The sequence below is a fragment of the Gigantopelta aegis genome, unplaced genomic scaffold (assembly GCF_016097555.1).
Source record: "Gigantopelta aegis isolate Gae_Host unplaced genomic scaffold, Gae_host_genome ctg3412_pilon_pilon:::debris, whole genome shotgun sequence".
In the NCBI taxonomy this organism is placed as follows: domain Eukaryota; kingdom Metazoa; phylum Mollusca; class Gastropoda; order Neomphalida; family Peltospiridae; genus Gigantopelta; species Gigantopelta aegis.
The window spans coordinates 43,302-69,330 of NW_024533330.1; the positions used below are offsets into that span (position 1 = coordinate 43,302).

The following is a 26,029-nucleotide window of genomic DNA, read 5'->3' on the forward strand; positions in this document are numbered from 1 at the left end:
AACCACAGTGACAGGCCACAGAAAGAAAAGACCAATTAACAAAGACTATTTCAGTTCGTGGGTTAATTTATGTACAAAACATTATACAGTTATTTCGACACTTTGACAATGGTGGTTTATTTTGTATTGAAAAATAATATATACTTATTGCTGGCTTACTGGGATGGATATTATAACAGAATATTGCGATGCATCCGCAAAAATCAGGTATGTTTTTGTTTCTCAGACTAATTCCTGACATGACGTTACGTATTATGTAACCACCAGCTCACCAGCGTATTCAATGGGATGGTACAAAATGGCTGTGGCATTTTATTAATTAACTATACGATTATACTTGTTGATATTAAGCAATAATGTGCATTATATATCGTTGACTATGCATACCAGGCCAAATGACTTAATTGTCCTTTCCTTTAAGAAAAATGTAGCGGGTTTCCTCTGATGACTACGAGTCAGAATTACCAAATATTTGACATCCAATAGCCAATGATTAATTAATCAATGTGCTCTAGTGGTGTTGTTAAACAAAACAAACTTCTTCTTTACATCTGTCAAATTATTTGATTATTATTAATTGAATATCTTAAACCCACAAGTTTTTTTAATGGCTATGTTAATCATTTTACAAAATATACAGAGGCACTTTATTTTTAACAGTTCAGTCTCCTTAGGTACACTGTATTGGTTGGCATCTTGAATTAATTAAAATTAACTGGTATAGAAGAACTACTTTCATTGTATTCCATGGGTTAGATGCAAGAATTACTTTTTAGTACCAAATAATAAGGAAGTTATTGTCATTTTCTCAATTTAGACCGCCATATTGATGACCATCTTGTATTTACATGACCCATTTATAAAATCTTAATTTTGATAGCACCAGTACCCTCCTTGGCTCCTAAACCATAGAGTAGATGCAATAATTGTTGTTATCTGTCAATTTATAAGCAAGCTATGGCTTTTTCCCTGATTTGGCCATCATCTTGGATTTTCTTCAGGTTGCATAGTACCAAAGAACAGAGTTCCATGTCAAAGTGCACCGTCAAATATTTACGGAGTAAAAGCAGCTGTGGGTGTGATTGGTAGTAATATGTGACATTGATTATTTGTGCAAATACTAATATCCAATGACAATAAATAAATACGCTCTTATTTGTTATACAGTTGTTATGCAGTATATACCAGAGGTTGAAACTAATGTGGGATACCTCCAAAAATGGAACTGCAATTTTCAGCAAAAATAGCGGTTGCTATTAAAAACATTCATTAAATCTCTTAAATGGTATGTGACATCACCCCCTCCCCCCCCCCATATTCTTGTAGGTAGATTAGATGTGAGGTGCCACACTTTTTATTGCTGTACTTCCTTGGTGTGGTGATACACTGCTTATATCAGTTTTATTCATAAATGTTAACATTATTGGCAATAGGAATTGATTTGGTCTATTAGAACCTACAAGGGTGCCCGGGTGGCACCTGGTAGATTATTGATGTGCACCAAATTGTGCAAACTTCGAACACAAATTGGCATTCGTCTACTGGTCTATATGTTCCATTAACAAACATGATATTCTTCTGACTAATCACCTTGGTTTTGCATCTTTCTAATGTCATGATACCAACTTGTAGGTTATGTAAATACCTTCTGAGTTTTCAATAATTGCATTCTATTTAATCACATTAAATATTTATTATAATCCATTAATGATTTTCATAGACTATAGTCACACATTTAAAACAACTGAAAATGTTAATTAGAATTGGAGATATGTGTAAAGAAATGTATTTTGAAATTTAATGATAGCCATTTTGAAAAATGGTGCCACTCCCCCTTAAAAGTAAATTTTCATTGGGGTCCACATCTAATTTTATTTAGTACCGCTAAATATCAAGGGCAAGTATGAAATTTTACCCAAATCAGCTCAATGGCAGAACATCCCTCTATGTCATTCATATAGGGACGAGATAGTACACCTCTTCATTCAACCTGTTCTGCAAGCTCCAGGTGCCACTAAATTTGCAGGACAACAATGCTTGAGCCAGGAGATCCCCAGGATGGACTAACCCATCTGTTATCCTGATATGGCACTCACTGAGCATGAAAACCATCACCCCTGTCTGTTGATGTGAAGCACTCACCTGCAGTAGGAGTTGCAAATCATCCGCAAACAAACTCCTAGGAACATTATGCTTCCCATCTTGCACTGCTGCATCAAATGTGTTGTAGCTAATGTTGGCCATACCCACTATTGACCTTGCCACCAAACGAGGGGTGTAGTCATTTTAGAGTAAGTGTCACTATTCTTGTTTCTTGAAATCAATTGAGTCGCATGTAAATTTGTCTTATATGATTGAAATAAATTTGTGTTTATCAACATTATCAGTGGATTGTGGGTCTTTTAATATTTTAATAAAGTGTTCATTTGGCCCTTAACTTCTTGTGATTAGTATATGTTATAAGTAGTTGACCAGTAATGGATTAATCTCCATTAACAAAGTTCATACAGCATGTATAACATAAAGCATTATATATAAATACAAATCTTTATGTTTCTAAATTATGTTTTAGAGAAATCTCAAGTTTTATTTTCATCTCCTAATGAAAGAAAGAAAGAAATGTTTTATTTAACGATGCACTCAACACATTTTATTTATGGTTATATGGCGTCAGACATATGGTTAAGGACCACACAGATTTTGAGAGGAAACCCGCTGTCGTCACTACATGAGCTACTCTTCCGATTAGCAGCATGGGATCTTTTATTTGCTCTTCCCACAGGCAGGATAGCACAAACCATGGCCTTTGTTGAACCAGTTATGGATCACTGGTCAGTGCAAGTGGTTTACACTTACCCATTGAGCCTTGCGGAGCACTCACTCAGGGTTTGGAGTCGGTATCTGGATTAAAAATCCCATGCCTCGACTGGGATCCGAACCCAGTACCTACCAGCCTGTAGACCGATGGCCTACCACGACGCCACCGAGGCCGGTCCCATCTCCTAATGAAGATGATATACACCCTAATGTGTATAAAAAAGAAAGGCTAGATAAGGGTTGAAATCTTACATTCATTTTTTTTTTTTCAAATGTCCCTAGCATCGATAGTACATATCCAGTAAGTTTATTCAATTAAAATGTTACATATGAAAAGAAAATCTACCCTGATCAATTAGATAATGGATTAATCCATCATATTCATATTAAATTGTCATGTCTACATTAGAAGGTGTTTACTTATGTCAAATATACAGTAGCCAAGAATTATGCAATATCATATATCATATTAATGGAAATGTACTTTCGGCGGATGACGACAAAGGTTATTCACATCTATTTATTTAAGAATTTTTTTGTTTCATTTTACATATGCACCACAACTGTATGTATGTATGTTTTTAATAATGGTAAATGAACCCCCAGTGGTACTTTATTCAAATCTATTTAATAAAAATAATACTTTAAAAAATAATAGAAATAGAAATCTACTCTGATCACTTTGATAATTGATTAATTTTGTGTCTACAAAAGTAGGTTTTTACTTTGAGGAAATAGACATTTCTTGTCCTTAAAATACTCCAGCTTCCATAATGATGTAATTTTCTGTGTGAAATAGATCCAAACACGTGTAAAAAACGCACATACAATGGGGCGAGCGGGTCGGGGGGTGGGGGGGGGGGGGGGGGGGGTCGGGGGGGGGGCACTGACAGATCGGGTTTTCACTTTGAGCAAAAGAAAATTCGAACAACATTAGCCAAGAAGTAACTGGTAATTTGTTAACAATTACATCAGTGAATGACTTCATGTGCACTTAGTAGTGATATAATGTATTTATAATCCTACTGAAATCTTAAATTTATCATTTTCCAAAAACTACCGTAACTACTGTTGTGTTGTTGTTATCATTTTTAAACACAATTGTATAAATGATTATAATTAAAAGTAGTGGATAACATATTTCTAATCTGTTTGACCTGTACACATTTATAGAGTAATTATTTTAAATTATATATTCTGTTGTTGTTAGATAACCGTAACCACTGTTTTAGGATTCATCAACATATTAGCGGGATTATCCCACAGAAGAAGAAAGTAAAAAAAAAACCCCAACCAAACAACGACATTGATATACGCTACGTAACATTCAATTACACAATTATTTATTAATCAATCACAGTCACTGTACGGAAAGTCGCATGGTTGTCGAGTACTCCGTGGAAAATATCATCAGGCTAAAAAGAATTACAACTTTAAAAAAACATTAAAAAATAAACTAGGATTTATTAATGCAAGTAAATCGTATAAAAAGTCGTTGATAAAGGAACATTCAGTAAATAAATTCAATATTGAAAAGAAAATACGCAACTTAAGAACTTATGACCAGAATGAAGAAAATAACCTTCCCCCCCCCCCCCCCCCCCCCCCCACCACACTTGACGATTTTTATAAATTTTTCAAAACTTTAAATGAAGGCGAACCGGACGAAGAAGACGAAATAAATATAAATCTAGATAACACAGACACACACAGTGAAGATGATTTAAATAGAAAGATAGAAGAAGGAGAAATATTATATGCTATAAAACAACTGAAAAATGGCAAGGCACCTGGAATCGATAATATTATAAATGAATACATTAAAGTGACTGCCGACATGATGCTTCCATTTTATTCCAAGTTATTTAACATAATTCTCGATAAGTGTTTTCCCAAATGAGTAGTTTACAGGGGTAATTAAACCTATTTTTTAAAATAAAGGAAATCGTTTACCCCCTGAAAACTATAGGCCGACAACGCTGCTCTGTTGTATCTCGAAACTATTTTCGACTATTTTAAACAACCGATTAAATACCTTTATTGAAGAAAATAATATATTAAACGAAGCTCAAACCGCTTTCAGAAAAGGTTACTCTACCACTGTTCACCTATTTAATATACATTCATTAATCGAATTCTGAAGAAAAAAAAAAAAAAAAATTATTTTGCGCTTTCCGTAGATTTTCAAAAAGCATTGATATATCTCTAGGACATGTCTTTGGCAAAAATTGCTTAAAAATAACATAAATGGAAAATTCTTCAAATATATCTACCAAATGTATCAAGGAATAAAATCTTGCATTTGTACAAACAATGAAACATCAGATCTATTCCCTTGCAATATCGATGTCCGTCAAGGAGAAAATTTGTCACCTGTTTTGTTTTCTATTTATTTAAATGATCTAGATAATTACTTAAAAAGCCACAATTGTAATGGGGTATCTATAGCCACAGATGACATAGCAACAATCTCGGAAACCGCTCTTTATTTTCTAAGCTTATTATATGCCGACGATACTGCGCTTCTCGCAACAAACGCCTCCGATTTACAACAATCCCTTAATGCCTTTTCACAATATTGCAATAAATGGAAACTTAAAGTTAAAGGGACACACCCTAGTTACGGCTAATTGTTAACCATTACGGCGTTGTTTTTCGCTATTAAACCCATTTTTTCCACAAATAAAATTGCACTTTACTTACCGTTTATTATTTAGAATATACATTTCCATTCACCTGAAGAGTGTTTTTTGGTACATCTGGTATCCTGGTTGTTTGTAAATACCACAAAATGCATTTTTCGTATTTCATAAAATGGCACGGGCCTCTGAGAAAAAACCGTTGAGCAGACAAGGTTTAATCTATTTTTAGAGGGGATATTTCCATTTCAATGTCACAGACGTTGGTATACCACGTGACCGTTATCATTTTGGTTCGGTTTGTTTTTCTCGTGCACCGGTTCGCGCAATCCAACATCCGATTTGTTGTTGTTCATTTGTGAGATTTTTCTTCAAGTTCGGTGAACAATTTTCAGTAACAATAAAGTGTCAGACAAGTAAGTTGTCTCAATACCAAAACGTTACAAACCCTTAAAACCAATATTTTGCTAAGTCTTACGATATCTTGAGAGGGATACAACCATGACAGAACAGTTGGAACATGTCCAGGAGAGGTGAAAGGAACGCACCCTAAGTCTGTGAAATTTGTCCGTGACGTAAGGGCATTGTTGTGCTTCGAGCGACACATCTACCGGTGACATCAGAGTACTAACTTTCAAAATTATTTTCAAGCAATTGGGGACATGGGGGTTCCCCATGGGGGGGGGGTATTTATCGATATAAACCTGCTTTTTTCACTCCCTTTGATGAAAACGTGATCTAAGTGTGTTACAGTTTTGTAGATTAACCAAACTTATAATTTAGGTCGGCTGGAGTGGCACTAGGGTGTGCGGGCTTTAACATAAACAAAACTCAAATAATATTTTTAATGGGTACTGGCTAATGAACTACAAGAAGGTATTGACTTAGGAATCCAAACACTCTAAAACGTAAAAGAGTACAAATATTTAGGTTTGACTTTTACCAAATTTAATAGGTTTTTAAATAACACAACACAAATGCTAACACAACAGGCGACAAAGCACATGTACTTTATCCTATCAAAATCTTAAGACAATGACTTTTCAGGTTGAATGTAACTTTAAATTGTTAAGTTTGATTCCATGGTTGTCCCGATTCCTTTTATATGGATGGTGAAGTCTGGGGCCAAGGAAATATTGATCTTTATTGGAAGCTATTAATATTAACTTTTTAAAACACATCCTACCAGTAGGAAAGGAACCGCCACTATTCATGATATACGGTGAACTTGGAAGAAAACCCTTAAATCTAATTATCCCACAAAGGATGGATAAGTATCTGGTCCCGAATTGTTTCTGGAAAACAAACAAAAACATCCCTCTTATTGTATAAACTAATGTTACACGACTCTAACATATCTGGATATAATTATATGTGGATACAACACGTGGAAAATACATTTAACCAACTAGGTATGACCAGTATTTGGATTTCACAAAACGGTTCATCTATACCAACGTGACGGAACATGCCTTAATTTTGTTTTCCCGCCTGTGGGCCGTTTATTAAGGTTTTGAGGGCCGTTGCATTTCCACAATAGCACTTAGACCAGGTTGGCACGTTGTTACGTAATACCTCTGTGCGACGGTCGTCGAGCTGTACCCTCTATTACACACCCAGCCCAGGTGCGGAGGCCATGTGGCGAGTAGTTACGTAATACCCCCGGTAGTGCTGTTTATGACCAGGGGATTGCTCGCGGAATGGCGACAGCCAGTCTGGGCTTCAAAGAGAAAAATGCGTCTCTGGGAGTTGGGGAAATATCTCATGATACCTGAGATACCGCGTTGTGCCCCCAGGCAATATTCGGATATTGTGATAAATAGCTAGGGTTTTAGAGAGATCAGGGAGAAACATAGGAAGGTATCCAGGGGAACGGACGTCGTCCACTGAACGATCTATATTAGTTCAGACGGGACTTTGGTAAATATATATTTTCTGCTCTGTTGTATAACCTTGATGTGATTGATGTGACTTTTAATATTTTAATACTGTATTATACCAATATTCTTTAGACAGTGTCTTCGGTCATCTGACGAAGTAAATCGTAGACTTACTGTTATACGAGTATTATGGTGATATAAAGCTTGAGCCAGTCATCCTAGAGGACCTAGGTAAACTGTAGGTTATTGTCTTTATTGTGATAAGTACCAGTATTAAATTCTGTGTTACAAGGTTTACTGCCTGAGTAGTTAAGGGTTAATTAAAAAATAACCCTTTAGGAATAGAGTTGTAATTCTTTATTAATTAAGTTTCGGGGTCCCTGGAAGCGTTTTCTCAATTATCACACGTTACTGAACGAGTAAGTAAAGGGGTTAATTAAAATTAACCAGTTTAGGAATAGAGTGTTTGTAATTCCTTTATAAATTTAAGTTCTCCTGGAAGCGTTTCTCTCATTGTTTAAAATCCCACACCGTGTGGGGTGTTTGTGTCACGGTGAATTGATTAGGCATATTGTTTAAACTAGACATTCTAGAGAATTAACTAATTAAGTGATCAGTTCTGGGTTGTTATTTATTTGTTTTGTTATTAATTAACTACTGCGGCAGTACATTTGTCATCGTAAGGTTAATAAGCGTCCAAATGTAAATTGTTTTTTTTGTTGTGTTTTCTGTAGAACTAAACGTGCTATAATAATATATACTTTATTATAAGATCTATCTCTGATCATACCTAGACGAGCCAGCGGGTATAACTGCCTGTTACAGAGAGATCTAATAGATTATACAGTTAGGAGCGATATTTGGGACAATCGTGTTTCATTCAGTTACGGGTATTATAGGATCCTCGTGACCAACCACTACCTTTATTCCATAACGTTAAATTAATACAAACCGATCAGTCCCTACACACATGGAAAAGCGACATCGCTTCATCATCAAGGGGTAAAATGTACACCACGTTTTAAAGAACATCTAACATTAAAAAATATCTTATAAAATTACACACAAATATCCTGGACTACGTTTACTAAAAATTTAGAACATCAAACCATTAATTGCCAAACGAAACAGGCCAATGGAACAACACCCCAGATGAGAAAGCATACTATGTTACAATATGTAACAAAAATGACGAATTTCACGGGATCTACTTACATTCTCCTTTCTTTAATACCTCCCGAAAAAATGGGGGGTGTTATAGCCATATTATTATAACAAACACACACACAAATCTCTGAATTTAAACCATTAGGTTCCGAATTTACGAAAGGTGATCATCGCTCGTTTATCCTAGATGCGTGTAAGTCTTAAACGTGGCTACAATCATGGGGTTTCCCAGGGAGCGCTACCAGCAGGATGCCATTCACTGATCATCAGAGTGCTCAATATATACTGCAGCATCTCAATAATCTGTTCCGATATTCATGTACATAAATGTGTGCAAAACGTCAAGTGTATGTGAGAGAGGTGAAGTAGGGGGTTATATAGCCAATGGATCAGCATTCCGGAAGGTTGAATTTGATTAATGTTAACATCAAATTCACAATTTAATATTTCATTTTGGAATATACAAGGTATATCCGACTTAAAACGTGATGAATTTAATAAGTGTTTTAAAAACTTTCATGTTATTGGTCTCTCTGAGACATGGTTAGGAAACAAGAGTGACTTCAATTTTACAGGATATTTTTCAATTTCCAATCCACGCAAACAGTTTGTGTAAGCATCCCATGGTGGATTGGCTTTTTGTTTTTTTAATGTAAAACTGGTTTAAAGCCTTTTGTTTCTTTTGTAGCATGTAGTGAATTTACATTATGGATTAGAATTAGTAAAACGTTTTTATCGGTTGACAAAGATATATTTGTCTGCACTACTTATGTACCACCTGAAAATTCATCATATTGGAAAAATTTAACAACAGATCCCTTTAATGTCATAAGTAATGAAGTTTTAAAATATTCGCAGCATGGATCAATAATAATTGGCGGGGACTTTAACGCTAGAACTGCTACCGAGTGTGGGTGTATGAATAGTGATGGAGTTAATTTTCTTGAAAACATATATGTACCGTCAGATATTTTACTACCATAGAGACAAAAAGAAATAACCGAGATAATATAACGAACAAATTTGAACAATCCCTCATATCACTAGCAATTGCATCAAAATTAATTATTTTAAATGGTAGAACAGTTGGAGATCAATTGGGACAGTTTACATGCCACACGTACAATGGTCAGAGTGTTGTAGATTATGTTCTTACATCTGAAGAACTCTACAGCCATGTGAAATATTTTAATATTAAACCACTTTCATGGACATCAGATCACTGTCAGCTCTCCCTAAAACTTAATATATCAGTTAGAAACAAAACGTCACAGGAAAATCCAAAATAATTCAGCCATAAATTCACGAAACGTAAACAAAGAAAATGGCAAAATAATAATAGCATGCCACGTGTATACTCAGCAGTAATGTCAGATGAAAACAAAGAGGCACTCAATAGATTAATTTTGACACCACCACCAACGTCGAATTTAGACGCAAGCTGCTATGTTAACTTGTTTGAATCTATAGTAAATGCCATAAATATATATGCTACCAAATATCAGAATCTAAATAGATCTCTGAAGAAAAATCTTTGGTTTGACATAGAATGCAAAAATGCCAAATTGACTATGGAATCTAATTTCAAGACATTTAATGCTAATAACACACAAGAAACAAAGCAAAATGCATTTATGTCCAAAAAGAAATATAAGAGATTAACCCGTCATAAAAAAGGTCTCATAAAAGTGATATTGTTTCAAAACTTAGAAGTATACCTAAGAATGACACAAAAGCTTTATGGCATACAATTAATAGTATCAAGGATAAAAAACACCCGAAGTGTTCCCTGATCCTCATGAATTAGTAGACCACTTTGAAAAGATCTACCAAGATCCAACAGTTAACTGTTCTTCTAATGAGGTTGATTATACTAATCTGCAGGATAACCAAGTGATTCATTCACCAATATCAGCACTGGAAATTATAGCATGTATTGAAGATATTAAGCTGAAAAAGGCACAGGGTGTAGACAATGTCAGTAATGAGCTTATCAAATGTCTCTTTCCATTAATACTAGATCATGTTATCAAACTTTTCAATGATATGTTGTCAATAGGCTATTTTCCTCCACAGTGGGCCCATTCAATAATTGTCGCTTTGCACAAAAAAGGTGACAAAACAGACCCAAGTAACTATCGTGGAATCGCTCTAAGTAGTTGTATTGGTAAACTGTTTTGCAAAATAATAGATAAACGAATTGTAGACTACCTACAACAAACCAACCAAATTGATATCTGTCAAGCTGGGTTCAGGCAAGGATTTAGAACAACAGATCACATATTTACACTAAAAACCCTGATTGATAAATATAAATGTAAAAAGAAAAAGGTCTATGCATACTTTGTAGATCTCAAACGAGCATTTGATTCTGTGGATAGAAGCAAATTATTTAATAAAATTGCTCTTATGGGGGTTACAGGTAATGTTTTAAAAATAATCGAATCTTTATATGTTAATGTTACATATAGTGTTCAGACTGATAAAGACATATCACAACCATTCCAATCAAACATTGGTGTTCGCCAGGGCTGTATTTTATCTCCAACACTATTTACTATGTTTATTAATGACTTCCAAGAATATTTATGTAACATTGGAGATAAAGTATCACTAGACACAATGCGCTTAAGCCATCTACTTTTTGCAGATGATCTTCTACTTTTATCAGAAACCCCACATGGTCTACAACAGCTCCTTGATCAACTAGATATATATTGTAATGACAACAATCTTACTATTAATTTAAATAAAACAAAAATAGTTATTTTTGGTGGCCAAAGTACAACAAATAAGCTTACTTGGCATCTCTCGGGCAATAACCCCTGCGTGTGCTGTAACCTCACCGTGGTGCAGGGGGTAACATTCTCAAAGTACAGCACAAAATAGTTTTGAGTAAAATTCTTATTCTGTGATATTTTGCGCAGTTCTTTGTACTGTTTTTGTTTAAGTCTTGAATTTTTATATTGATGTTGATCACCACTTTATTTATTTGCATTACCATAGTTTGACACCCAATAGCCGATGTATATTTCGTGCTGGGGTGTCGTTAAACATTCATTCATTCATTCTCTCGGGCAATAAAGTCCCAGTTGTAACAAAGTATACATATTTAGGGGTTGACTTTACTCAAAATGGAAATTTTAAAGAATGTTCCCGATCACTTTGGAGCAAAGGACTAGGTTGTTTTTACAAGATGCAGAAAGAATTCTCAAATGTTAACCTACCAGTAGACATTTCATGCCAGTTATTTAATTCTCTTGTTGAGCCTGTCCTTTTATATGCCAGTGAGGTTTGGTGTGCCCAGTTCATATCATTAAAATATTTGGAAACTTTACTGCCAGAGAGAGTGCTTTTAAAATTCTGTAAATCAACACTACAGGTTAATAGTCGAACCCATAATTGGGCCTCTAGAGCTGAGCTAGGTTTGTACCAACTCCTGTTGTCTGTGGTAAAAAGAATGTTACATTTTTACTCCCATATGCAAACTACGGACAACATTATTTTACAACATGCTTTCTCTGAATGCACAAGCCTTGAAAAGAAAAATATTGGTTGGCTTCACAAATTATATTATTACATTGGTGAGTTGAATCAAAAACGAAGCACTGTCAATTATCCCATTCATCTTATAAATATAATTAAAACTAAGTATCACAATATTTTAAAAGAAAACCTTATAGCTCCAGCCAAAAGAGATGGATCCAGTAATAAGATGCGAACGTACAAGTTATATAAACACAATATTCAACTAGAGCCATATTTATTACACTGTATACATCCAGAACACCGTAAAGCTTTTACTAAATTACGTCTCAGTGACCACAAATTAAAAATAGAGACTGGGCGCCATACAAAACCCTTCACTCCAGTGGAAGAACGTTTATGTGACCACTGCAATGTAATTGAAGATGAATACCATCATATCATAATATGTAAGAAATATAATAGTCAACGTGTCAAATTATATGCATATCTAACTTTCCATAATTACCTATTTAAAAGTATGAGTATGCAAGAAAAATTTATATATATTATGCAAAACCAAAATCCAGCCTGTGCTGGTGCGGTATGCAAATTTGTTCACGATTATACATGTATTGCCCATAATTAGTCCTTATTTAGTCATTTTTTTTGTTTCTTGTTTATGCATATGTTTTGCATCCAGTTCCGTATGTGGAATGTTTATATGCAATAAAGTTTTTATCTTTATCTTTATGTAAATAACTATATTAAACGACAATAATTGCCGTAACCGAATCGTCGCTAATGATGGCCGTTCAGACATGTGTCTTCCCACAGTTTATTCATCTTCACCACGGACAATACGATGTGGAATGCTCTGTTCCTCTGTTGGCAAACAATTACAAAAATGTCTTTTCAGGTAAATGTCCTTCCCCATGACGAAATCGCACCGTGTGTAAACTGACCCATAAGTTAACATTTACTAATAGCATCATACATACAGCTAAATAAACAAATTACGTAATTAACCAACTACTCAGTTTTGTAACTGATGTGTGTACAATATTGTAATCATTTAAGAAAGATGGATAACTCTCAATAAAAAAAATCACTGTTTAGCACGACAACATGTTGGCAACACTGAAAGACAATGTTTAAGTATGAGGGGTTTTTTTCTAAAATAAAATGTTTTGCCAGTTGGACAACCTAATTTTCATTGTGATTTTCATTGTACACGCGTAACATAAACGTGCTTCGTAATTTGGTTACTAAAATACACACTTCTGTTTCAGACAGTTACACGCGGTTAAGGGATAAAGACCTTTCGTAAATTCGGCCCCGTAAGTTTACGTCTGCTACTAGCAGTTATACCGATAGTGCGCGTATGTAGTGCCCACAAATGTCGCAACGACCACAAATATCACAACGACCACTGACGGATCGGGTACAAACTGTCAGATTTTGGATACAATGGCAAACCTTAAAAAGAAAAAAGGTTCACAAATGGTGGGGTGGGGAGGGGAGAGAGAGGCACGTGCCCCGTCCCCAGTTCCTATATTTCTGTAATATAATTTGATTAATTTTGTGCTGACTAGGATAGACTAAATGTGGTCTGAGGCCGTATCGTAAAGTAGGCTACGTGATTGTTCCCGAGAAATGGATTCTGTGCAGAAATTCCCGTTTTATTTATGGTAACTAACAGGTTCGTATAGTGTATACTTGTTATACATCTACAGGCTACAGAATCGTGGTGGGGTACGCAGGTGTTACCTGTGCGATATATATACTGCTGTGTGCGTGCCCTAATCCTTGATGCTATAGTATGGAATTTATTACAAGTTATTTTTTTCGATTGCTTTCTAAATTGGCCACAAAAATAGTAATTGTTTGTTCTTGCCAAAACACTTTTACTTTTCTTCTTACGTCGAAGCAAACTGAAATTATTTACAAACATTTATTTTTTTAAATGTAGGAGGATCAGGATGGGACGGGCTATAGGCCTAAGTAGGACTCGCTTTAACGCCCACCCAAACTAATTGTTTTAAAATGTGTAACTAAATATAAAATATAAAATAATAATACAAAGAAGAAATGGTATATCTACTGTTTGGTCGTGAGATAAAATAATGTTAAATGCCATGGAATCTATTACAATATATTGTAGCCGACTATTTGTAATTTTATTTATATCGTTGATGTTGGGTTTTCCCCAAAATATCCTATAAATAGGATTAAATGGGTTTTTCCCGGAAACGAGCTACTCTCGATTCACTAATATCAATTCGGATGTTCGCCGAAGCAGGAAATGATGCAGTACGGTGCATGCGCGTAAAACTGGTTGGCAAGAACCATTTCTTTCATTACAGCAAATAGTAGTCGGTTCACAAAGGAATTAGTTATGAATGGCCCTCTATCACCCTATGCGAGTTCCTTGGGCAACGAAGCGAAACAACGGTATTACAAGAAGCTGCTTTATAATGGCGAAACGAAAACGTTGCCAGATCCATACATTTTAACTGAAAAATGGAGCACGAATCCCAGCAACTGGCCAGATTTGACTTTTGGTGATATTTACCTGTATTTAATCGACACGCCGTCCATTTACAACAAAGATTCCATGAAAGCCTACAAATCGTTGGAGGCATACAAGTAAGTATCAACGTAAATATTTAATATGTCCGTTTATTAATTTGATTTTAATGATTTTTATAATTTCATTTCCATAATGTCTATTTTTAAGTACTTGGTTACACAAATTATAGTAGATTTTATGCATCATTGCAGAAAAAAGATGTATATACATGTGTAACACACTTTGTTAAAGATACATAACCTCCCCCCCCCCCCCCACACACACATTGTACTAACCTATGACTAAATCTAGCAGCCAACTTCAAATACCAACGGCATGTGCGTTTTGAGAATTATTAAAACATGCTTTGGGGGGGGGGGGGGGGCGAAACTATAAGTTGAAGTATCAAAAATGGCTCTGATCTTGAAAAGTTCTTGGTTTGCAAATATTGTATTTAATTTTATGTTTTCATTTAACTTATATCCAATTAATCGTTATATATATAATTCTTTTTATAGGCATGTTGTTAGTGGGCATGTGCAGGTTGTGCTGTCGAATCCAGTGGACGATAAATGCCCATTCATGGCAATGAAAGCAAAGGGGACTCCTTCACAGAGAGCGAGAGACAAGCCCCATGACCCATGGATTTACTTGGAGAAAAACAGTGGCACAGTTTACTGTGCACATTGTACCTGTATGGCCGGGTATGATCTTTGTTGTCTAAATACCATAGAAATCATATATGTGTTCTGAATATTTTATTAACAAAATTAACAGGGTTACACAACACTATAGACCACATAAGATATTTACAGCAATGATAATGTATACATAAATCACTTAATATTACATGTACTGGTAGTACATTTATTGTCAACATTGTTTTATGGTATTTTTTTAAATTATAGTAAAAGTTCATTTATTCTTTTGTTAAACTTTCATTCCTAAATGGATAAAATGAGTCTTGCTTTTTTAAAAATAAATGATTTGTATCTTTCCTCTTTGAAAATTTTGTTCCATATAAACTGATATAATAATAGGTATACATTTTTATGTAGCATATACATATATCAAAAGTGTTATTAGTATGCGAACAAACAAGGTTTTACATATATTTTCTTATTGTATTTTAGCTTAGGTGAAGTGTGCAGCCATGTTGGAGCACTCTTGTTTAAGATTGAGATGGGTGTCAAGATGGGCATGACTCAAACCAGCTCAACTAGTGAGGCCTGTCAGTGGAATAGTACTTTCCGAAAAGAGGTAATTTGAGCAGAAACTTTCATGGTTGGATATTTTATATTTGATTGATTGCCTGAGGGCTGCAATGTATCTGAAATGTTATAGCCTAGCAACATGTTATGCTTTTACCATGAACTATAGCATATGATAGCCCACTGGGCTTACAACCTTTACATTAGTGTTTGCTGGGTCATATATCTGGTAAGCCCCAGGCATTTTACAAACTATGTTGTTAAGGTATAAATATTTGGTTAAAATATAGTATTGTTTGTTTTCTTTGATATTGGATTTACAATGTATTCCTCATGTCTTTGTGGGTCATAAATGAATTGTTTACTTGCGAACTTGAAAACCGGACTGTATCTACATCAAGCATTAAGCAAGTTGACAATGGTGATCAGACATGGTGTATCTGTTCCGAACTGGAATATGGTAGGATGATTAAATGTGACAATCACGACTGTCCCTACCAGTGGTTCCACTACAAGTGTGTGAACATTCACAGAAAGCCTAGGGGAAAGTGGTTTTGTGCCAGCTGTGACTAAATCATAACAATAGCAAATGAAATATGCCAAACTATTTATTTAATTTATATTTTAAAAAATGCAATATATTCTTTTTCTGTTTAAGTTACATTTATTTAGTCTCATTTCATGCAACTAAAAAGGAGAATTACAATATGTACCATTTGAAAGCATAATACAGGTAAAAACCTAAGAAAGACGTTTTGGTTGTAAATTACATAATGCTGAACAGATTGTGACTATGCTGTCTGCATGTGGAACCATGTGTAAACTCATGCTGCTACTCAAAATATTACAGTTTTTCAGTCTTTCAATGGCTCGTTCCACATGTATCCGCACATTTGCTATTTTTCTGGTCTGCTCAACCTCTCTGGCACTAAGTTGTGACTTTCCCCTAGTGAAGGCTGGTATTACTAGTGTTGCATTACGGTTTGCTAAATCTTCTGCTATCAGAAATCCTCTGTCTGCTAAAACTTGATCCCCATATTCCAATTTATCCAAATAACCACTTCTCTGAGTAATAACTTTATCCGATGTCCTACCCCCAAAAGCCTGTGATACATAAGAAATTGCCCCCGTTGGTGTTATAGACACAAGAAATTTAATGGTGTTGTTATGTTTATAATTTGACCATGTTTGAGTCCTAGCTGTAAGTTGACCGGGTCTCTGAATAAAAACTTCAAAACAATCAATGATGCTCACACATTTTGGGTAGGTTATTTTAATAACATTAGGCATGTTTCTTATCAGACTGTCTTTATCAGGCCACTGAATCAGAAATGAAAGTTTGTCTGCTAATTTTGGCAGTCCCTGGTTAAGAATGTCGGATATTGTGGTCACAGACACACTGAACCTATACGCCAAGTCCTGGTGCTGGAGATTCAACCTAAGTTTCATTATTATACACATCATTACACATGTTGGGCTTAGAACTTTGCACGCTGGAAGTGCCGATGAGCAAAATGACAACAGCCATACAAATAGAGCTTTCCTAGACCTGTATAAAACTGAATTCTTTGATCACTGGATGTCATCTGCTCCTCAAAACTCAGTCGACTTTCATTCTGTTTTAAAATCGCATTCTCTGTTTGAAGTCTCCCTAACTCTTCATATAGCTGCTGGTTTTCTATTCGCAGGGCAGCAATTTTTTTAATACAGCCACTGTGTATGTCGACATGTGGCTGCAATTCTAAAAAAAGAAATGTATGTTAAGGGATTGATAAAAGTAATACTTCAGTATTATGCAAATCCTAAAATACACCTCAAAATACCTATTATACATTGTATATTATTCTACATTTTCACCATTTTGTTAATAAATGAACTATATACATGTTACTTACTCACAAATGTATTATTATTTTACTAAGTGTTAATTTGAAGTGTCCATAATAATTTACCAGACTAATACAAAAGCCTCTGAGGGTTAGTTATTCCAACTTTTACATATTATCACGATGTACATACATGTATGTGTATAATTAAGATTTTTTATTCACATTATACCTGATTTGTATGTATCTGTACGATACATTAATATTTCGCAAAGATTGTGTCCAAAATATAAAACATGTACATATGCAAATAAATGATTGTGTACCTTCAGCTTGTGTCTCAAATATATTTTCTGTGTTTGACAAATCCAGTAATGCAGAAGCTGCTTGTTTCTTGCCTTTCTCGGATTCTCTGCCCTCCAATCGAAGGTGTCTAGCATGGCGCAGATCCCCACTTGGTTTAGTGTCCTTGTAGCCCATGTTCACAGAGGGAATGTAGTCAGGGTTATTCTTGTCATTGCTCTTCTCTCCTGGAATGATAATTATTTTTAAATTATCTGTTTTTACTGGAAGTTTGGGAAGTAAACAAATATTAGTTGTGGGAGATAGCAACACCATCTTGGGGACTTATAAATAATAATAATAAAATGAAAACTAATGAGATGCACTGAATAATAATAAGCTTAAAGTACTGTCAGTCGGGCCAACTTTGTTGTAAACAGTATGGAAGACAGAAAACAGACAGATCTATGGAGTTTCAGTTTGAATTTTATTAATTTGTTACATTAATATGTTCTCAAACCATAAGTAAGGGTACAATGAAATGGTACACAAAACGTCGGCGATCTCGCCCAACCTTGCTGATATGGAGTAAACTGAACAAAAGCAATGACAGAAAAAACAAAAGCTTGGGAATAAAGAACAGTATCAAACCCAACACATTAATTAATTATTATTATAAAAACCAATTTATTGTAATAAACTGACATTCCCGTCTGCTTATATGTATATAGAGTACGGCGATTTCGCCCAGCAGTATATGGAATTTACGGCTATCTCGCCCGTGGCGAAATCGCCGGACTCCCTTTATTCTATATATAGATGTAAACCAGTAATCACTAAGGCTTTGCTTCACCCCCAAAGACCCCAATGATCGGTAACTAGGTCGTGTGACGTCACGCCGGTTCCGAGAGTTCAAATATGCATTGGCGGAAAAGAAGCACGTGTTTTAAAGGCAAGACGTGCGAACGTTTCAGCATTCAGTTCATTCAGGCTTAGGTTCGAGGTTAAGGTTAGTGATCGTAATGAATACTACATGCGTAATGCGGAGAATCTACAAACATATTTTTGTCGCTTTCCAGACGGTTCGTCCACTGGACAATTCGTCCACAGACAATTCGTTCACAGACAATTCGTCCACTCACCTCGGCAAATTCGTCCACTCGATGACTGCATTTTTTTCAAACATATTAATAGTTATTTCTTTGACATTGTAATCGTTTCTTAACATTATTTTGTGGTATACTATAACCAAAAAAGTAAAATAGAGTTAGAATTCAACATTACTATCCAGTTTTTAGTAACTGTTTGTATTCATTATCATGCGGATGATTCGTCCACTCGCTCGTACACGATGTGGTAAATTCTCGGAACCGAACATACGGGTACTTCGACCCCTGGCCGCCATTTTTTTTTTTTTTTCTCAACTTATTTTCGTGCTTATATCCAATTAAGGTTCAAGCACGCTGTCCTGGGCACACACCTCAGCTATCTGAGCTGTCTGTCCGGGACAGTAGGTTAATTGTTAGTTGGTTAGTAGTTAGTGAGAGAGAAGAGGGTGTAGTGGCCTTACACCTACCCATTGAGCCCTTAAGAACTCGCTCTGGGTTGGAGCCGGTACCGGGCTGCGAACCTGTACCTACCAGCCTGTAGTCCGATGGCTTAACCACTACGCCACCGAGGCCGGTCTGGCCGCCATTGTTTATCACGTGACGCGGTGAAGCTTCTCCTTAGTTACGTATGGTTTGATAGTGAAATGAGGCAACTTTGGTCGATCATTTACAACAGTTAACGGTCACGATGCCTAACACATGTTGTGCAGTTGGCTGCATAAACCATAACATGATGTTAAAAAAAATATCGTTTTACAAATTTCCAAAAGAAGAGACTAGGCGCCGCTTGTGGGTAGGGTCATTAAAACGACAAACCTGATGGAATTCCATGGCTTCCGTCATAGAATGTGACTACGTTGACTTTAATGTTGTTACTTGTTGACACCAACAGAGATTAATTTAGCAAACAAAATGGTTAAAGCATGTGCAGTGATAAAAATCCCACATTATACTGTAAATAAAATACACAATTCCATCGTCTGCCATGAACCCCCCCCCCCCCAACAAAACGATGCATCCAGTTCTTGAATAAAGAGTATATTACTTTATCATTAAATTTGTGTGGTCTTTCTTTTTCATTTAATCTTAGTTGCTTGGATATTATCTATACTTGTATTTATTTTGCCATACCACAGCTACTACATCTTATTTATTTATTTTTTAATTTTAAAATAAAAGTTTATACTGCTAAATTTAACACATATAATAATTATAATATAGGCCTAAATTCTTTTTTAATTTTTTTTTTTTTTTTTTGCAAATGTGTCTGTAGCAGTCCTGCAGTAAGAAAATATAGGTCCACCCCCCCCCCCCCCCCCCCGTGTGTTTAGTATTTACTTTGGTGCACAGGGTAAATAATGTGTGTGCCTTTGTTTCAGTATATATATATGCAAATTTCTAGGGAAATCACTAATGTGTGTGTGTATACATATATATATACATATATATATATGTGTGTGTGTATATATATCTGTATATGTATACATAATATATATATATATATATATATATTATATATATATATATATATATATATATATATATATATATATATATATATATATATATATATATACACACATACATACATACATACATATATATACACACACACACACACACACACATACATTAGTGATTTCCCTAGAAATTTGTAAAGGCATGGTAGACCAAACACTTTTGGGGCATTTTCACCATTTTCGGGGCACTTTTTTTCATTAAAAATACCCAAAAATTAATTGAAATAAACATTAATGTAATTTATGTGCTTGCTTTAATAAATGAATGGCAAAAGATGTAAAAGGCATATTTTATTAATTAATAATACCTTTTGGGGTGTTTTATAAAGGCAATTTTAGAATTAATTAGTGCAAAAGGCTTATTTAATCTCAGGGCAGCATGGTGCTGATTAAGGCAAGATGGTGCTAGACTATCGAGGCATGGTGCTGTATCGTGCTAAAACAAGCTAGGGAAAACACTACACATACATATACATAATCTAAAAATACATAAAAATCTATTCTATTGTGGATCAATGTAAATTTTACTTGTTCAAGTTAGAGGACTTACCTTTTTACATATATGTAGTTTTATGGTATTCTACAGTTCAGTGTGTGTGTTCGTGTGTGTAATCTGCTTTAGAAATTGCCTGCAATAAAATGAATGGTCAACTGCCATATCTAATATTTGTTTTCCATTTTGAAAACACTGTTTGACATGGAGAATATAGCATTTAACTATCTCATTCATATATTTTCCTTGAATATGCTACATAAGTGCATCTACATGAGGTAATTTAACCCAGGTTAAAAGCAACTTAGGTTAAATATGTGTAGTCTAGTAGAAGGCATACCGATATAGATCAGTTTATTAACAACCATATTTGCCTCCTTTCTCCAGCTGTATACTATTAAAAATTAGTTTTGTAGATGTTACTTAAATTGAACTGCAATAACAATTCCAATACAGCACAAGACTGAACAAGAAAATATCTGCAATATCCATTGACTAGATATAAAATAACACCAATCTTATACAAATATATATTAACCATTATTTACTCAGGTAAGTTTTTGTGTTTTATTACTAAATATACCAGGTTAAACCCTATTATTAAAACATTTGCATGTTTGTTCGACGAGGTAACACTTGCGTTTTATTAGGTTGTAGACCTCGACATGAAAATAACTGAGGGAACTGATTATTTGCTCCCTAATGTATTTTATGGGGGGCAATATAAAATATTACCATATTGATACTACATGTATATAAATTCACATGCCAAAGGAAACTATATATTATTCTCCTTGAAACTAATCTCAGGTGTGATGGGTAAGTAGAGAGAGATATTGCTCCCCCTAGATGTCAAGGTCTGAGGATGGCTATATTTTATTATTGCTATTTTTAGTTGCCTGCATTCAACCGGTAAGGAAGGGCAACATCATGTGGTAATTTTGCAATCTGTAAAAACAAAAGCATTTCATTATTTCAAGAAACTGTATTTTGTTTTAAGAATAAAATAATGTATTCAGTGGAACATTATACTGTTGCCAATACATCTATATAATAAGAAATGACAGTAATTTTAATTTTGAACTTGTAAAGTAACAAATTTGCCATTGTTTAATTATTACATATTATTTGGAAATAAAATAATTATTAAATCATAAAAATAATTAACTTAATCATGCATACAAATTTTATTATAAATACAAATTATATATTTTGTAGCCCACATCATAATTATTATATTAATAATTATCTTATCATTTCAAAATTGTTAAAATTTATAATTAACATTACCTGAAAATTGCATCAACAAAAATTATATTCTGCCCAACCTGCCCTGTCCCCTCGACATTCAAAGTACACGAAAACACATTGGTACTAAATATAGATTATACTAATTCAGATTCCCGTTGTTCGTTTCTCTTATATGGCAACCCAAGCTGTTATAATACACATAAGACGTATTGCAACTATGTGTTAGCTACAGAAAATAAATGACAATATGCAAGGCATGTAAAAAGTTAATATGATAACTTTATTCTATGTAAACCAGTAATCACTAAGGCTTTGCTTCACCCCCAAAGACCCGGATGATCAGTAACTAGGCCGTGTGACGTCACGCCGGTTCTGAGAATAGGTAATGCAAGCCTCCGCGTTGGAAGACTTTATTACCCCCCCCCTGTCATGTTCAATGTACCCTCCCTCGTCACGTTATCCCCATATGCCTAATAACCTCGAAATAAAATAAATTTTTTTTGTCTTCAATAATTAAATGTACATTAAAAAACAATTCAACAAAACAACAAATGTCATTCAAAAGTTAACATATTTGACAGTAGTAGTAGGGATCGCGGACACTTTTTAAATATGACAAGAATGATATTGATTGTTTGCTATACTGAAGAAATACCTTTAAAAGAATTTTAAAAATTAAAAAAAAAAAAATTCAATTAGCCCTGACCCCCCCCAAAAATATTTGTAATCAGGGTAGGTAACTCCGTTTTGCAAAGAAAAATAAAACCTCAAAAAGTTTGGCACACTCAAAATTGTAGGAATGTATTCATTATTTTCAAATAAAATATCTTCAGTACCATTAATATAATCAGTATAATCGACTAATTAGTCATTATAATACCCATCCACCCCCAAAAAGGGTTCAACATAAGAAAACGGCCATTTTTGTTTCATAAGCATATATCATACAACATGTGGAATGTAATAAAACTCATTTGTACATTACAAATGAACATTACCATCATCGTCATGTGCTATATGTAACTCCTCATTCGTTACCCGCATTATCACAGCATTCAATTGTACACTACAGAGTAAAAAGCATCAGTCGGCCATGGAAAAAGTGATATACAGGTGAATGGTCAATATGTAAGAGGACATTATGTGTACCATTAATGTTTTATCTCTGTCAAAATGTTAACTTGTGTGTGTGTGTTATATATGAGAGATAGAGAGAAGTGAGACAGTGAAAGAGGGAGAGAGGAAAAGAAAGACAGAGCAAGAGAGATAACAGATGTATGTGTTAGGTTTTGGCAAATTGAGTTTCTTCATAATTACAAAATTTGGAATAATTAGAGAATGCTTCATTGTTGTTTGTATGGCCAGCCTGTCTTTTGATTTTTAAAAAATAAGTTAGTGGCATTAAAAAGCAAAATTACATCACCCATGCTGTGTTATTGAGACAATTATATACAGATTTAGTGCTGTCGAAGGTGTGCAAACAGTGGTTTAATTGGTGAAACGAAAAGTCGTAGAATACATGGTTAGGATTTTAAAAAGTTTTTTTTTTACACATTAAGTATAATGTCAAAGTTGACATTTTTACCTGGGTACCACTTTAATTGATTACAGCCAGTGCTCCACAACTGGTGTAACAAAGGCTGTAGTGTGTACTATCCTGTCGGTGGGATGGTGCATATAAAAGAGCCCTTGATCGATGCTAATCGAAAAAGAATAGCCCATGAAGCGGCGACAGCTGTTTTCCTCTCACAATATCTGTGTGGTTCTTAACCATATGTCTGACTCCATATAACCGTAAATAAAATGTGTTGAGTGTGTTGTTAAATAAAACATTTCCTTCCTTCCTTCCACTTTAATAGTTGATATTTTGACTTGACATTTTTTCCAGTGACATTTTGTCCTACGTCCGTTAATTATAAAGATGTGGTTATAGGGATTATTTTTATGTGATTCCCTAACAACAGATGTGTCAGGGCCACAATAAATGTATTCATAATAACAAATCATTGAAAATGTAAACAAATATCCGCCATCTTGGATTGTAGTAAACAGACAAACAGGAAGATGTTGTTAACGGGCAATCACAGTTATACAATAAATCAAAACATCTAAATTTTGTCATGTACTGCAAGAGTAATAAATTAAATATAATTACCTCACAAAAATAAATACTTGCAATAACGACAACAACACTATTTTTCAATAATTAAATGCGATATCGCTACTTTTTCACTTTGCCACTGAATAAAACGTAAAGTGGCAAGTAACACGAGTTCTATATTTGTTATAAAGTTTTATCAATGTATTTTATACCTGTTACAAGTACTGGTATTCTTCCAATATTAAACAATAAATGTTTTATAGACGTTAACTAACATGTGCTTTTCAAACCTTACATTCGGCAATGGTGTAACAGATGTAAGTGGCGCTACCAGTCTTCCGGTGCGGTCTCTAGTAGTAGAAATGCACAAGCGAATGTTTTTGGTCAATTAAATCAGTGTAGAATCGATGAATGGTATTTCGTCGTTGTTAACTGCACAAATCACGGTAGGAGATTATCCATTCAAATATCACTGGAAGAGAAACGTCCAACAGTCAGCCGACTAATGAATGGATAATCTTGCAACAGCACGAATCAATTCTTTGGCAGTAATTTCGTTATTGGTGTAGCGTCTCCAAATGGCAAAGAATTCTCCCTGCCGGGTCCTATGCTTCAGCCGTTGCATCCGTCCATACACCCCTGAGCGTGCTGTAACCTCACTGTGGTGCAGGGGTGTAACATTCTCTTTGAGAATGGCCAATACAGCACAAATTGAAATTTTGAGTAAAAGTCAGTATCTATCTGTGATATTTGTATTTTTGCACAATTCTTTACACTGTTTTTATTTAAATCTTGAATTTTTATATTGATGTTGATCATCACCTTATTTGTTTGCATTACCATAGTTTGACACCCAATAGCCGATGTATTTTTAGTGCTGGGGTGTCGTTAAACATTCATTCATTCATTCATTCATTCATTCTGTCCATACAGGTAGTTAGCGGTGCGGCTTTGAAATAAGGCGTGTTGTTTTAGACGCTACTGGATCCAACTTGGTGAAACAAGCTTAAGCAGTAATGAGCATGCATTGCTAATTACTTCACGATATCACAATAGAGTACACCTGTACACTTAATTGGTAAAGCAAACAGAAACCAAACAAGTTGAAAGGGAAGGGCTAAAGATTATCTTTACTGGGCATATTGTACTAAAAACATGCTATGACATGTAGCGTGAAAGGCGTACATTATAGAAACAAATAATAACCGAATAAATAGAAACACCAAAGAATTATGACTGCAGAGCATTGTTACAAAAACATCTAACAAGCGTAATCTAATGCAATATAATTTATTTTCACCTTTGTAAATTTATGACAGCAAATAAAATACGGGGTAAAATATATCTAATAATTTATTTAGCCCCCACGTACATGTAGTACACATTATTTAGGCCGTGGACGAAATGTACTGGGGAAATAAAAACCCAGTGGACGAATCGTCCGGAACTGATTTTGTGTAGTGGACGAATCGTCTCGAGTTCCTCAGTGGACGAATCGACTGCATCCCTTTTTGTCGAACAAAATTGTTTTCGAACTCCTCCTCCTTAACCTTCAGCAGTAAAATTATGGAATAATTTGTTGCCTGATATTAGAAATTCGTTCTTCATTAAAATTGTTTAAAAAACAAATGAACAAACACAACCCTGCTGTTCCATCTTATTTTTATGAAGGTGATAGATGGCAACAGATTCTACA

At 34.7% G+C, this 26,029-nt stretch overlaps 2 protein-coding genes across 2 annotated transcripts; one reads left to right on the plus strand and one right to left on the minus strand.

Annotated features, from left to right (window-relative positions):
- The first annotated feature begins 14,304 nt into the window (after positions 1–14,304).
- On the plus strand, positions 14,305–16,239 carry LOC121392147. Its single transcript, XM_041523502.1, has 3 exons — positions 14,305–14,617; positions 15,059–15,244; positions 15,674–16,239. Exons 1-3 carry the CDS (start codon positions 14,367–14,369, stop codon positions 15,807–15,809), a joined length of 573 nt encoding a protein of 190 aa, XP_041379436.1. The 5' UTR covers positions 14,305–14,366; the 3' UTR covers positions 15,810–16,239.
- Positions 16,240–16,346: 107 nt separating this feature from the next.
- Positions 16,347–18,208, minus strand: LOC121392148. The gene is made up of 2 exons (XM_041523503.1): positions 17,904–18,208; positions 16,347–17,492 (listed from the first exon to the last, which is right to left on the minus strand). The coding sequence occupies exons 1-2, from the start codon at positions 18,193–18,195 to the stop codon at positions 17,230–17,232; spliced, it is 555 nt and encodes a 184-aa protein (XP_041379437.1). The 5' UTR covers positions 18,196–18,208; the 3' UTR covers positions 16,347–17,229.
- Between the last annotated feature and the right edge of the window lie 7,821 nt (positions 18,209–26,029).

Bases quoted from the DNA above. Each gene is read 5' to 3' on its own strand.
- LOC121392147 (XM_041523502.1), top strand. From the start codon at position 14,367: ATGAATGGCCCTCTATCACCCTATGCGAGTTCCTTGGGCAACGAAGCG. The intron at 14,618-15,058 runs GTAAGTATCAAC...TTCTTTTTATAG, and splicing joins AAATCGTTGGAGGCATACAA to GCATGTTGTTAGTGGGCATG. The intron at 15,245-15,673 runs GTATGATCTTTG...ATTGTATTTTAG, and splicing joins CATTGTACCTGTATGGCCGG to CTTAGGTGAAGTGTGCAGCC.
- LOC121392148 (XM_041523503.1), bottom strand. From the start codon at position 18,195: ATGGTGTTGCTATCTCCCACAACTAATATTTGTTTACTTCCCAAACTT. The intron at 17,493-17,903 runs GTACACAATCAT...TTCTTTTTTTAG, and splicing joins ATTTGAGACACAAGCTGAAG to AATTGCAGCCACATGTCGAC.